General features: G+C 43.5%; 1 protein-coding gene across 2 annotated transcripts in view; it reads right to left on the minus strand.

The window, feature by feature from the left end:
• Positions 1-15,580, minus strand: part of ANO2 (anoctamin 2) — a 309,555-nt gene that overhangs the window by 220,352 nt on the left and 73,623 nt on the right. For both annotated transcript variants that reach the window (XM_033117469.1, XM_033117468.1), the window contains exon 4: positions 12,558-12,656. In XM_033117469.1, coding sequence (XP_032973360.1) covers positions 12,558-12,656 — 99 coding nt within the window. The remainder of the gene's footprint in view (positions 1-12,557; positions 12,657-15,580) is intronic.

Genomic DNA, 15,580 nt, shown 5'->3' on the forward strand with positions numbered 1-15,580 from the left:
CAGTGATACTCACTAAATATTCATTGGATGGATAGAGGGATGGGTGGATAGATGGATGGAAGGAAGGAAAATGTGAACTTTCAAAGGGTTAGGAACCCTTATACACAACCTAGCCCCCTTCCAGGTACAATTAGACTCTTTCTACATGTTTTTTGGTAACTAAAGGAGACCCAGAGCAGGGATGGCTATAAGATACATCGACCACTGTGCGGCCACCCCTCACCTTGCAGCAGCCCTAAGGGGTCACCGCACGCCTTCCTAATGCCCTTGGATGGAGCCTCTGGGCCCATCTCAGCATCACTCTCCAGCAAGCCACCACCAGTGGATTAGGTCAGGAGGCTGTGACCCATTCTTTCATTCATCAGCAAATATTGATTTAACACTTGCTCTATACCAGGCCCTGTTCTAGGTGTTGCTGATACAGCCAGACAAAATCCCTACGTCATGGAGCTGCCAGTGTAGTGGGGATACAGACAACAAACAAAGATACAAACACGTGACTCAATAGGGGAAGTGCTGAGTGTTAGGGATAAAAAAGAGAGAAAGGAATGCAGAGTGGTGGGGGAGCGGGGGCTGGCCTCATACAGGGTGGTCAGGAGGCCTGCCTGAGGAGGCGACTTTGAAGCTGAGACCCCAGTGAAGTGCAGAGGCAAGTTCTACAGGTATCTGGAGAGGGTCTCCGGGTAGAGGGAAGGGCAAGCAAAAAGGCCCTGAGATGGAAACGTGTGGCATTTTGTGGGAACAGCAAGGAGGCCAGTGTGGCTGAGCAGAGTAAGCCAGTGATGAGTGGTGGGAAATCAATTTCTGTATCAGAAATGGCAGACACAGCATCCATTTCGAGTCCCTGACATAGACGCTGCCACTTCTGGCCCCTCTCTGACCAACAGACCTTTAATGTCCATGTCAGGAATCACATAACACCCTCAGGTTTGCCCTTGCCCCCACATGGGGCAGATCTGGTCGATGGTCCCACCCTGCCTTGGCACCCAAACGTTCCCCTGTTCAGTGCTCTTATCCATGTACTGGGAAACACTCACCCACCACCCTGGGTGAGGGGTGTGGGTGGCTGATTTGTAACAGGTGCTGATTTCTGTGATCTAAAAGTAGTAGCCCCTGCCCCTTATCCACAGGGGCTATGTTCCCAGACTCCCAGTGGGTATCTGAAACTGCCAATAGTAACAAACCCTGTATATACTATGTTTCTTCTTATCCATACGTACCTATGCTCAAGTTTATCTTATAAATTAGCACAATAAGAGATTAACAACAATAATAAAATAGAGCAATTTTAACAAGATACTGTAATAAAAATTATGTGAATGCACATGTCTCTCTCTCTCTCTCTCTCTCTCTCTCTCACACACACACACACACACACACACACACACACTTACTGTACTGATAACTGAGAGAACAACTAAGTGATTGATGGGCAGGGAGCATATATAGCGTGGAGAGGTAGGACAAAGGGATGATTCATGTCCTGGGCGGGACAGAGTGGGATGGTGTGAGATTTCATCACGCTACCCAGAACAGTGTGCAATTTAAAACTTATGAACTGCTTATTTCAGGAACTTTCCATTTAGTATTTTCAAACTGCGGTTGACCATAGATAGCTAAAACTACAGAAAACAGAATCACGGATAAGGGGGGACTATCGCACACCCACCGTGGCCAATTTCAAGCTATCCCTGGTATAACAACCAGCTTTCAAAACTCCTGAAAATGTAATCGTCAGATCTCGAGGTCTGTTATGAGCCAGCACATCGCTGACACCGGTTTTCACTGGTAAGAAGAGCCCTGCCCAGGAGCGTCAAATGCCCCTGCCTGCTTCTCCGCCTCTCCCCGCCTGCTAGCCCTTTCCCATGCATCCACGCAGGCAGCCATGGCCACGCTGGGCAACCATGGAGAGCGACCGCATGTCCCAGTTACTCGGGAAAGTCCCAGCTTACGGCTGCATGCTGGCATAGTTATCAATAGCTCTTTCACTCTCAAACGGCCCAACCTTGGATGATACATTCAATGGTCAGCCTATGCCCTACACCCCACTCTCAGCCGCCCCAGCACTGGGTCCAGTGTCTGGGTCCCAGCCAGCCCCAACCTGGCATGTGCTACCCCAATTCAGATAGACACAAGTGAGGCTTTAAGAAAGAAAACCACCACTTCTATTTCAATATCTTTTAACTGAGTCTAAAAGCAACTTAATAAAAAAAAAATCCACTTCTCCTTACATTTTCATATTTTCAGCTTCACTTTTTTCAGCTTCACTGTTAATGAAAGTGTCATTATATTTCCATATTTTCAGCTTCGCTGTGGTCATACCAGGCCTGAATGCCATCTCAGGTTCCTCACTCAAACCGCAACACTTAGGTGGCACCAATTATTTTTTTTCTGATTTTTGAAGATGAGAAGCATTACAGGAAAAAAAAGAAAAAAAAGTCAAAGTATTCGGCACTCTTTCCAGCCGATTTCAATAGCAATCAAAGAGCATGCACCAAAAAGCCCATAAAGATATCAAATATAAACCCTCCCCTCTCAGCTGCGCCTCTATTAAAAACAAATGTTCAGGAACAGACAATGACAACAAGCAGGAAGGCCCCACCTACAGCCAACCCTCTGCAAACAGCAACAGTTCTGGTTCATTTGAAAGTTAGTGCTAATGATAATAAAAGGAATCTGTCCTGAAAGACCTCGTGATGGCTGAGTGGACAGTGACCCTCTGCCCAGGACCCAGAACCTACAAGTTCTCCATCCTTAATGAAACTCATGGTGTTTCTCTGCTTCTTGTTTTCTCGTCACCAGGAAGCATTCACGAAACTATCGAAATAGCCCTAAAGCACCGCCTGCTAAAGGAAGGAGTTGGTCGAGGTGAGGAGGGAAAAGAGTGTCTCGCCTGTTCCTGAATTTTGCATGGTCTATACACAGCTGTGAGCTAAAACCCCTGCTATTATACCAACAATCACAGCCGCAAAAAGATCCTGGGGCTGGGGGAGCAAGAATTATTGGACATCAATCAATCAATCCCTCTAGTATTTATTGAGCAGCTATCATCTCGTTTGCAGGGAATACATAGGAAATAAACTATAGTTCTGCTCCCAGGGATTACAGTACATGTGGAAACACAAGAAGGCACCCAAGGCAGTTAAAGAAAAACTAACAGGTATGAAAATTACGGACTATAGGTAAAGATGAGATCAGTTCAGCTGAAGAAATAAAGGAGGGTCCACAGGGCAGTGAGATTTGGGCTGCGATGCAAAGGCTGAGTTTGTTTATTGTTTATTGTTTATCTAGGGAGCGTGGGGAGATCATTCTAGGATCAGCGGCAAATATTTAAAGCATTTGAAAAGGCTCCAGGGCCTGGAAGAGAGAGTCAAGTACTCTCCTTTTGACAAGAGTCTAAATCCGGGAGCTCAATGTAGGCTCCACAGAGAGGCACAGTTTGGACGAGAGCAGCCCGGCATGTGCAGGAGAACTCAGAGAAAACGCAGTGATGTGACCAGGCTCAGCGGCAAAGGGCAGCCCCAGGTGAGGAACAGGCACCCACAGGCTAAGTGTACCGCCTCATTTAAAACACAGCTTGCAGAGGTGGAGGTTGTAGGACAGTTCTACTCTGATAATAGATATTTGGACACAATCAGAGCGTGAATGACCCCAAAGGGTATCTGTCCTCAGGTCCCTCCACTATCGTCAACAATGGAGAAAGAATAAACAAATTCACAAATGGTCATTTGGTTTACATGCGGACCACAGCATTTTAAAGCTATGACAGAGAATATAGGGCCCAACCTCCTTACTTTACAGATGAGAAAGCTATAATCCAGGACTGTTAAATAACTCCCTGGGCTCGTCCATGACAGTGACAAAAGAAAAATTTAAGTGTGTTACTTCTCCCAGTCCAGCATTATTTAATCTTGGATGGACTCTTCCAGAGCATTGGTTCTCAGGATATCTATTAATCCAGGGTTTCTATTAATATACCTATTAATAACCTACTAGTGTTCACTAGGAAACAAGTTGAACAAAATTAACTATTTTCTTTACTGCAATCCTTCTCAGAACTTTTAACTGGTCAAATAAATTGCAATAATTAGTGTTTCTAGAGTTTGTGAGACTTTTTTTTTTTTTTTTGGTAAAACAAGTAACTATCATTCTATAGTATACACTTTAAGAAAGGCTGTTCTAGATCACACTACCTCAAACCCTGGTTAAGGATTCTTCAGTAAAGTGTAAGGGTAGAAGCATGGCTTTGGAGACAGACAGAAATGCGTTTGAGTCCTGGATCTAACCCCTTTGTGCTGTGTGACCTTAGGTAAGTTTAACCTCTCTGAACCTCGGTTTCCTCATCTATAAAATGGGGCTAAGGCTAGTAGCTTCCTCATATAGTCATTGTGAGGATAAAAACAAAATAATGCATGTAAGGATCTTATCAAACAGCACAGCCCATAGGAAGTATCAGTTATATTTAAAACTCAATTTAATTATTTATCAACTTTTATCTATAGTTAATATATTGTTTTTTGGGCTTTTTTAAAATTTATTTTAAGTGTGTTTTTCCAGGACCCATCAGCTCCAAGTCAACTTGTTTCAATCTAGTTGGGGAGGGTGCAGCTCACACTGGCCCATGCAGGGATCGAACCTGCAACCCTGGTGTCACAAGTATCGTGCTTTAACCAACTGAGCTAACTGGCTGTCCCTAGTTTTTTGTTTGTTTGTTTTTTTAAGATATTTTGTTTTGATTGATATTGTTGAGAGTGGTTGTATGAACCTTTCTCCTTAATGTCAAATGTAAGAAATATGAAATGTGGGCAAGCTTTAAAACATGCTAACATCCTTATTTTACAGGTACCCCTTACCAAGGCAGAAGCTTTCAGTTAATCAAACCAGTGATTATCTTTGGAAATAGAAGCATAAATGGGGAAATAATTGTTGATTCAAATAAGCAGCTTTTCTTGGCCACACCAGGTCTCCTTCCACCATGCATGCTAAGGTGAGCTTCTCCCAAGACTCTCCAAGCTCATCCAAGCAGGAATGTGAACTAGATGGAGACATGCCAAGGCCATGCAGGAAGATACTTGCACAATGACTTCTGTAGACAACCACAGACCCGGCACCAGGAAGTAAACAAGCGTATTTCAAGCAATTGTAGAAGATGCAAAATAGATTCTTGGGATGCAGAGAAAGGCAACAAGCCTACCAGAGATCCAGGTCTTAAATTGTCTGCTTTGTGCTTCCTGCCCAGAGGGAAAGTGTATTCATTTCCTAGGATTGCCATAACTAATTACCACAAACTGTGTGGCCTGAAACAACTAAACTTACTCTCTCACAGTTGTGAAAGCCACAAGTCTGAATCACAGACATGGGCAAGGCTGTGCTCCCTCCAATGGCTCTAAGGGAAAAAGCTTCCTTGCCTCTTCAGCTTCTGAGGGCCCAGGCTTCTTCTGAGAGGCTATATCACTCCAACCTCTGCCTCCATCTTCACATGGCCATCTCCCCTGTGTGTCTGAGTGGCCCAAATCTCTTTCCGCCTTGTTCTCACAAGGACACCTGTTGGGTCTACCCTAAGTCCAGGATGATCTCATCTTGAGATCCTTAGCTAATTACATCTGCAAAGGCCCTCTTCCCAAATAAGATCACGTTCACAAGTTCTAGGGTTAAGACTTGGGCATATCTTTTTGGACACCACTGTTCAACCCACTACAAAGAGGATCATGAACCTTAAAAGTACAAGCCTTGTGATGTTAATTTTATGCATCGACTTGACTGGGATATGGGGTACCCAAATATTTGGTCCAACATTATTCTAGGTGTACCTGTGAGGGTGTGTTTGGAGGGTAGATTGAGTCAAGCAGATCGCCCTCACTAAGGTGGGTGGGCCTCATCCAATCAGTTGCATGTCTAAATAGAGCAAAAAGTCTGATCTCCGACAAATAAGAGAGAGCTCTTCCTGCCCTCCTGCTGAACTGAGACATTGGTCTTTTCCTCCCTTTGGGCTCACACCGAAACATGGCGTCTACCTGGTTGTTGAGCCCGCCGGCATTTGGCTTAGAACTACACCATTAGCTCTCCAGGGTCTCCATCCTGCCAATTGCAAACCTTGGGACTTCTCAACCTCTGAAATGACCTGGGCCAATTCCTTATAATAAATAACACACACACACACACACACACACACACACACACACACACACACACACACACCCTGTTGGTTCTGTTTCTCTGGAGAACCTTGAAGATACAAGCCTCAAATCTGGATAACTGAGAAACAAGAGGTACTGCAATCCTGGTCAGGCCAAGTCCCTGAAGCTCATGGGTGGGCACCATGAGCCAGGGGGAGGGTCTTCCTAAGGAATTTTTGCAAAAGTCATGGTTACCAAATCAGAATCTCCAGAGAGGCAATAATAGGCAACTGAGAACGACTTCCGATCACCGACAAAGCTCAATGGAATTAATATTTCCCTCCTAAGGGGCCACTCAGGCTAACTAAAATGTCAAGCTTCTTTGCTTTTTAACTAATATAACTAATTATATTAGTTTATCAAGGTAACACCAATTTTCTCACACTGACCGGAAAATTCTTAGTGGCAGTTACGTATGTTTTCAGTTAATTAAAAAGGGAAGATGAATTATTTTTTAATAATTGCAATTTAGTAAATTAAAATATTTCAAAACATGGATTCCACGGAGAGAATTAAAGTATGAATGATACTTCTACTCTAACCTTCATCATTTTTTTTCCAATTATAATCGACATTCAAGGGAAACAAAAGAAAAAATAAACAAATGGGACAACATCAAACCAAAAATTTTTTACACAGCAAAGGAAATAAAATGAAAAGACAGCCTACTGAATGGGAGAAGATAGTCACCAATGATATATCTGATAAGGGGTTAATATCCAAAATATATAAAGAAGTCATAAAACTTGACACCAAAACAAAACAAACAAATGAAAAAAACAACAACAATCCAATTTAAAAATGGGCAGAGGGCCTGAATAGACATTTCTCCAAAGAGGACATACAAATGGCCAATAGACATATGAAAAGATGCTCAACCTCACTAATCATCAGAGAACTGCAAATGAAACCCACAATGAGATACCACCTCATACCTGTCAGAATGGCTAACCTTTATCTTTGGATCAAGTTACCTTATCAGAAATTTACCTACATTACTTTGTAATACAATCCTCCCTGAACTACAGTTGAACATTACATCCTCAGTTTTAACCCAGAATCAATTAAGAAATGGTCATACAAAGAAAATTCCAGCACCCTATATGAACTCCTTACTGAAAAAAATGTCCCTTACATTATTCATGTATTTTATATACCAATGAGGCTTTAACAACAGGAACAAGCGTGGCCCCTCTGAAAAATCAAATGCTCATTTCTATGGATTATGTGAGCCACGGTCCTTTCTGCCTTGGCTACCAGGAAACTCAGAATGAAATTTGTCTCACTTGCCTTAATCACTCTTATTTTTTATTTCAATTGTCATTGTTTCTCTGTACTTCCCTCCTTACCCCTCCATCACATGATTCTTTTTTATGTGCCCTTTTAAAAAATGACCCATTTGTACTTATGCTTCTGGTTGTAACCCATCTCAAGTCTTGTTTTGGAACATAGGCTAAGATACCAATCAAAGAACCCCAGGTTCATGGGGGCCGAGCTAGGAGCACAACTCTTGGTCACCACTTGTCACACCTGCTGTCTATCCTGGGAAATGGGCGCCTTCAAGCTGTCCCTCCCGTGCTGGGGGCCTGAGCAGTCTTCCTGCTGGCTTTCCCAGTGACGGCGTCACAGACTTTGCACATGGAGCCATTACGTTTACGGACGCCCCAAGGACCCATGCTGTAGGAAACAGAAATCCCCCAGCACATAGTCCAAAGGCCATCTGTTCCCGCCTCTCCACTGATTCCGTGTCTGGGCTTCTGGCTGGCTTGGCAGATTTCAGGGACTGGGCCTGTGCTCTCCCTAACACTGCAGATGTTGGCTGTGAAGGGAACTCGCAGGAAGGAGCAGCCCCGATCCGGTACCAACTGTGCTGCCCAACACACTCCACGTAGGAACCAGCACACCAACGACAGCAACAACAACAGTCATCTTGTGTTGCATGTGCCTCTATGCTAGGCATCGTCACTGCTCCTTACAACAGCCCTCCGCGACATTTATTACGCCTGGTTTGCACATGATGGGAGCTCTGAGCCTACTTTCCTGAAAAGGTATGACTTCCTGGAAGTTCACAGCATCCACTTGCATGGTTAGGACTCATAAGCTAAAGTCCTTATAGGCTCCTGGGAGCAGCATACGTGACCCCGGCAATATTAGTCACTCTATTAATAATAGCTACAAAAGCTTGGACAGATGGGACAAAAGTGATTTTCACCCATCCCAAGCATTTAGTCAGCTCTGGCTAGATTAACATGATTTCATTGACAAGCATGGATACAGTTATGTCCCCCTTCATCCATTCCCAGTCTTGTCCCTGCTACAGGCAGAGAATAAGTAAATGTACGGGGTGAGGAAGGCGGGTGTCCATACATATACAATGAAAGTGAATGAGAAATAAACATAGAAGTTGACCACAATCTGGGAGGGCCACCTTGGTAATGAGCAGAGGTGAGAAAGCGCCCATTTCAAACCTTCCCAGGCTGCTCAGGGCCAAAGGCCAGGCCTTCCCACCCCCTTTCTGTGCATGGATGAGTGTCCCTCACAAAATGCTGGCTCCTCTGTTGTTGTTTTTGGAAAACAAATGCTTCCTTCCAAGGTTCCCCCTCCCAGTTAATATCTGTGCTTGGGACTCCAAGTCCCTGGACACATTACTATGGATTTGTCCAGGTTTGAGATCTCGATTTTGTGATTTCCTCCCCATCTTCCTGGTCTCTCCGGACCCTGCTGAGTTATGACACAAACCTCCACCGGCTTAGCTGATCCCACGCCATGCCTCAGTCTTCCTCCACATTCCCCCTGCCGCCAGGATGTGGCTCTCTGCAAATGTAGTTTATTCTCATTGTAGTCACTTCCCAAACCCATTAAAAAGGGAGGAAAATGCCACTGGGCCCAGCACTAATGTACACAGACTGTGTTTCATCCTCCCCCACAGGCTCCTTTCTCATCTCAGAAACTGGGCTTAACCCCACCCCAACGCCTGGGATCAGGTTCTCAGATTAATTTTTAAAAACATATGCATCCTACCCAACATACCAAGTTATCTCCGCCTCTCCTGGTTATGACACCCACTGTGAGGTCAACGACAAGCCACTGCATTCTATGAATACAAGGAATATCAGGGTCATGTGGCTGAACCCACAGATGGACACCAGAACAGCCCACCTGTGTTGAGTCTGGGGCCCAGAAACCTGTGGGAAAATTCTTTCCGTTGTATCTAAAGCCTTGTAGGAGCCACCATCTGGCTTTGCTCTCCTTGGTCCAACATATTTACAAGCAGAATCTGTCCTATGCTAATGAGTTGCTATTTGACACAGCATTTAATTAGTGTTTTGACGTCTGGGCATGTGTGTTTCTGTCGTGCCCTTGACTGTCGCTCTCTGAGGGCACAAATTGTTTCTGTGTCCTGCAGCGCTTCTCCAAAGACTCCTACGAGGGCAGCTCCATCAGTGCTGGCTGCCTATTGGGTCAGGAGGGAAGTGGGTTGGGGGACTAGGAATTGAGAACGGACATAAAAAATATTTGAGAGCACAGACACAGTGATAAACTCCTGTATTTCCACAGCACTGGCTAAGAACTGGATTTTTACAACACCCTTCTAAGAAAAATAGGACAGGTGTTATTATGTCCATATTACAGATGAGGAAACTAAGGCTCTGAAAGATCAAGCGACACCCCCAAATCACACAGCAAGTAAGTAAAGAACAAAAGCTAGAAATCTGGTCTCCTGGGGACTCCTCTACTGCAGTGTCTACCACTCCATGCCTCCAAAATGAAAAGGAAGGAGGGGTAGAAAAAACCGAGTGGCCATCGATGCAGGAGTGGATAAAGACAACGTGGTGCATATTCACGACGGAGTATTCTTCCGCCATGAGAAAGAAGGACAGCCTACCATTTGCAACAACGTGGATGGGCCTTCAGCACATGCTGCTATGTGAGGTAAGTCAGAGCGAGGCAAGTACCGTATGATACGACTTAGATGTGGAACCTGAAGTCTCAACTTGTAAAAACAGAGGGTAAAATGGTGGTTACCAGGGAACGGAGGACGGGGAAATAGGACAGATGTTGTCTAAGGGTACGAACTTGCAATAAGGAGTCAATAAGCTCTAGAGACGTGATGCACAGTATAGTGAATATAAACATAAGTATTATATACATGTATAATCATCAAACTGGCTAAGAGACCAGAACTTAATTATTCCAACCACTAAAAAGAAAAGATAATTATGTAACATGATAGAGGTGCCAATTATTGCTACAATGGCAATCAAATTTACAATATTTAAGGGTATCAATTAGCATGTTGTACACCTTAAATTTATACATTATATGGCAAATGTATTTTAATTATAAAAAAATAATGAATGTAAAGAGAAAAAGAAAGAGGGAAACTCAGAGGTGGCGGTGTTATAATAGATTCTCGCCTTAATCATCTCATCTAGAAATTCAAGGGCAGGTACCATCTAAACAATAATGGTTCAGTCCCGATAGGCTAAATGTATGGGGGCACATAAACTCTGCAGGCAGATATGCTCTCAGAGGTATGACTTGTGAAAGGACAAGCAGAGACCAGAGGGACAAGAGGCAGGCACTACTTGGGGACTGAGTCTGAGAATGAGAAGAAGAAGGTGGTAGAGAAACAGAGGTGCGGTCGGGTGTTCAAAGAACAGAGGGAGGCTAGGAAAAGGCATTAGGAGAGAGAAGTGGAAAGAAGAGGGAAGAAGGGAAGGAAGAGCATGAGAGTGAAAGAAAGACGGGAAAGAGAGCAAAGAAGAAAGCAAGACAAAGAGGGGAGCGTAGCAGAATGCACACTTCTTCTGGGTCTCTAGGTTTCCTGCTAAAAGGATCGTTCTAAGGGACAGAAGCAGTAGCATGGGCATGAAGAGTTTTGCTCACCTTCTTTCCATGGATCAGCCAGCAGATATAAAAACATAAGAAACGAGATACAAATAAAATGAGATTAAAAGAATATCGGATAGTCAGATAAACTAGAGAATGGTGAAGAAATATATATATTCAAGTTAGAAGGAAGACAAAGGAAGGGTTGGCCAAGTTAGGACACCATCGGTGGGAAGCAGAAGCCTCTGTCCAAGGCTCTGACTTGGACCATGTTGCCATCAGACTGGGGAGACATCAGTGCAGGAGGAGCGAAGGTCCAGAACAAAGATGAGGCACTGTGTTTGAGGACAGTGATAGCAGGGGTGAGAGATCTAAAACGAGGGGACCAAGAACACAGCAGTGCGACTGAAGGGGAAAAGATCACAGTGCGAAACCAAGACACTCAGGCATGTGACCCCGAAACAATGACCTTTTTTTGGCAGAATGTGTGGAGCGAAATTTCATGTCTATGTTTGTTCATTGTTTAATAGTAATATGTGCACCTGCCATGGAGGTGTTACCCTAAGGATGTTCTGTCCTTATAATAAACCTATAAGGACAGACCGCTCAGCCTTTATCCTCGAGTAGGGGATTCATGAGGACATCACACATGGTGCTATTTGATGAGTGACTTTTGGGGGGGCCAGTGGGTCTGTTGATACTGAAGATGGTGTAAGCATAGCCAGCGATGGCAATCAGAGTGGTGCTGCTGACTGTCGGGGTACGACTGGCAGTGGACATGGTGATGAAGGCTGGTGACACTTGGGCTGCAGGTGGCAACAGACGTGGAGTTCTGTTAATGATGGGGAGTGTGGGAAATTGTTAGAATGATGAAGATGATCTCTGCAAAGCTAGGCCACCACTGTAAAATGATATTATGGGTGTGAGTGTGTGTGTGTGTGTGTGTGTGTGTGTATGTGTGTGTGTGACAGAGACAGACAGAGACAGAGAGCGATCACCTATAGATCACTTAAAGTAGATCATCTGCTCCAGGACACTTCCTAGAGACACCTTCAATGATCAAAGCCAATACCCACCTGTTTCCACTAAAATGTCTGTTAGAAAAAGAATGCTAACTCTGTGGCTATGTTGCCTTTCTCTTTGGGGGTGTCTGCTATTGCATGCTACTGACATGATCAGCATGGCTTGCTACCCGTTCTCATTACTACATTGACTCTAAAGAAATGCTTGGCAGTGTTGAGACCCTAAGAGGAGAGAGAAAGGAGGTATAAGGGAGAAATAAAGAAGCTGGATCAGAGAACTGTTTGGCTTCTCCTGGAACACATCCAGGTGGAGCTGAGGGGAAAGCATCTCCCAAACCCAGCCCCTCTCCCCACCGCAGCTCTCCTTCCTGTCCCACCCACATATTGCCCCGTGTTTAGGACCTTTGGTGAGTCAACTGTGATCTCCACTCCACAAAGCCCATGACGCACCTGACCCTGTCCCCAAACTATTCACCTCCATCCAGCCCTCGGGAGGACCCCAAACCCAGGAGAAATATGTTCATACTTTCTTGGTAGGAACTTTGATCTTCAAGAATTCTGCCTCTCTGGCCAGCACCTGCCACGGAGCGTGTATCCGGACAAAGACAGATCCCTGGTTTTTACTCTGTAAGATACAAAGGAAAAAGAAATGGAAACACTTATAAGGACAGAACTTAAATGTCTGGCTCCCCAGCTTTCCCAACCTGTTGTTTCTTCAGTTTCTGCTTTGTGTCCTCTTTAAGCTTCACCAGGAGCCCATCCCCTCCGACCCACACCACATCCACCAATTCTGTTCCAGAAATGCTCTCATCAAAACGCATAGGGCAGTGTTCCCAAAGTGTGGTCCCTGGAGTTTGGCGGCTTTGGAGGAAACGACGAGTTAAAACCATAGTGTTCACAGGTTTGAAAAGTGAGCCATTATGATTTTCACAGATATCCTATTCACTCTTAACAGCAGTTACTCAGTTTATTTCTGCCAGCATTCAGTAAACAGTGTGCAATTTGTCTTCTTGCACATATTTTTCATTGTTTATTGTTAAGTTTACATTTTTGTTCTACTACTATACTTTGTCATAACCTGAAATCACAAAATTGGTTCATCTAAACCTAAAAGAAATGGTATAAATAACAATTTAAATAGTATAACTCAAAATAATATCATAAACATAAATCATGAACAGGGCTCCACTGTGAATATAAAGTATAAATCTATGTCCCAGGACAAGTGATTCTGTGGTATATTGATTTCACCCAAAAATAAAAAGTAAGAAAAGGAAATGCAGTAGTGAGTATTTCAAAATTCGGTCTTATTGACTTAACAATCCTTTGGCCCTGGTCACAGTGTCTGTTATAAAAATTGGTCAGATTATGACACGAAGCCACCAGTTTCTCTTCATCTTCAAATAAAACCTCAAATTTTTTCAGAACAAGAACATACAGGGAAAAAAAATGCTCTCTGACATTAATTCAATTAATGTTATCACTAAAGAATGAAAGAGACCAGAACAAGGAGGAAAAATAGGTAAAAGCCTCATCATTTATGAGAAGCTTCTAAAACTACCTGTAAAATTAATCACAAGCACTGTGTCCACAGAGAAAGTGGAACAAAATGATAGCGAAATTCCTTCATCAAATAACTGTTGGAAATCACCTAAAACCCATGCGCCTTCATGGGAAGATGCTAGAGTCCTGGCCAACATGCCATTTACGTTAGGATACGGCCTCTGAGGGGCAGAGTGGGACCAGAGACATAGCGAGTGTACTGTACAGAGACATGCTTGCAGCTTCTTATCCCATTTACCCCCTGAAGACACACGCTACAGAAGAAAGGAGGTTTTTATTGAATTACTATGCATTTGGTGAAGCAGGATACATGGAAACCAGTGCTGAGAAGTCACCAACTCTGTGTGCAGCAAAGATGGTACTGCTCACATAGAAACAGTTGTCGCTTTTGAAAATCATTCCCCAGTTTTAGCCACAAAGACCAGTTGGTGGTCAACACCCACCAACGCCCTCTGTTCTTGGTTTAGTGTTAAGGTAATAGCGGAAGCCATTTACACACAGCCTCTGACCTTCTGCTTTTCCAGGGTGCCAGGCAGAGAAAGAGGTGACAAGGAGAGACTGTTCTCCCCACTGAAGTACACTGAGTATGACTGCACTCACATACGTTTTTGAAATGATGAATAAAATAAAAAGATATTTTAAAATGCTCATAATCCTAGTGAAGACGATTTCTATGATCCTGAAGGGCAGCTCTACAATATACTCGGTAATTCAAATATCTAGAATCTACCTCCACTTCGGGAATGAAAGCTGATGATTTATAAGGGTGAAAAAAAAAACAACAACCAGGATTTCACAAGAAATTGAACTGTGGTATGAAAGTCTTAGATAGTCTAGGGTATACAAATACCTGAAACTAAGAACAGTAAACATGATGCTTGTTTACTGACGTGTGCTAGGACAGAGCTGGGGTGTTATGTGCTGTACCTCACAGAATCTTCACAGGTATGCTGGGGGCAGGTACTATCACCATCTCTATTTTACAGTTGAAGAAACCAAGGCAGGAAAATTTTAAGTAATTCATTCAAAGTAACACAGACAGTGTGATTTAAAAAAAAAAAAAGAAAAAGTATTGGAATCCAGGCAGTCTGTGCTCTACCTGATTATTATTTCCTCTCATCAGAGACAGATATGATACTCATATGTTACCTAGCATAGTTAAAAACCACATCCAAGGGCTGCAACAGGATATAAAGACATGCTTTTTAGACTAACATTAAATCAAAGGATGGATAAGGAATCTATGAGACTGTCCTAAGATAAAACACTCCACCTTCCACTTGCCAAGTGGACATAGTTATGACAAAACACTGGAAGTGGACTTCAGCGAGAAATCCCAATTTCTATATCCATCTATGGTTGTAATATCCAGGACTACTAGACAGAGTCATCAATCACTTGCTCCTACTTCTAACCATAATTTAACCTTTTCTAATTTAGTGAAAGTAAAGTGTAAGAAAAGAAACCATCTGCAAAGCTGACCTGCAGCCCAGCTCTCCATCACGCCCCCAGAAACGATGTTTTTGGTGAAAATGGCAAACAGTACCATCCGTCTTACGAAGATGAAATCGTGACTATTACTGATTTTAAAATATTTTGTTTGGTTTTACTTTTTATTTGTGATGAACCCTCTTTTTAAATTTTGTCTAGAATTGGTGGCTCAAGTGTGTAATAATTGTCCACTAAGTGGACATTTCAAAGTTTGAGAAAGGGTTGGACAGACCAAGGTCAAATCTCATGACCTTGGTGGCAGACCACTAGCTGTCCCCTAATAGCCATTCTCTTTTTCTTCATTTTTCAACTAAGCATATGGCCATCCAGAATGAAGACGATATCTCCCTTGCAGTTAGGTGTAACCATGAAACTAACTTCTGGCCAATATGGCGTAGGCGGAAGGGTTGTGAAGCAGTTTCTGGCCACCTTCTTCAGAGACAGCAAGTAGATGTCTTTTGCCCCTTCATCTTCTTCCCTACCCCTGAGCTACTT

This window comes from Rhinolophus ferrumequinum, chromosome 10 (assembly GCF_004115265.2).
Source record: "Rhinolophus ferrumequinum isolate MPI-CBG mRhiFer1 chromosome 10, mRhiFer1_v1.p, whole genome shotgun sequence".
Classification (NCBI taxonomy): Eukaryota; Metazoa; Chordata; class Mammalia; order Chiroptera; family Rhinolophidae; genus Rhinolophus; species Rhinolophus ferrumequinum.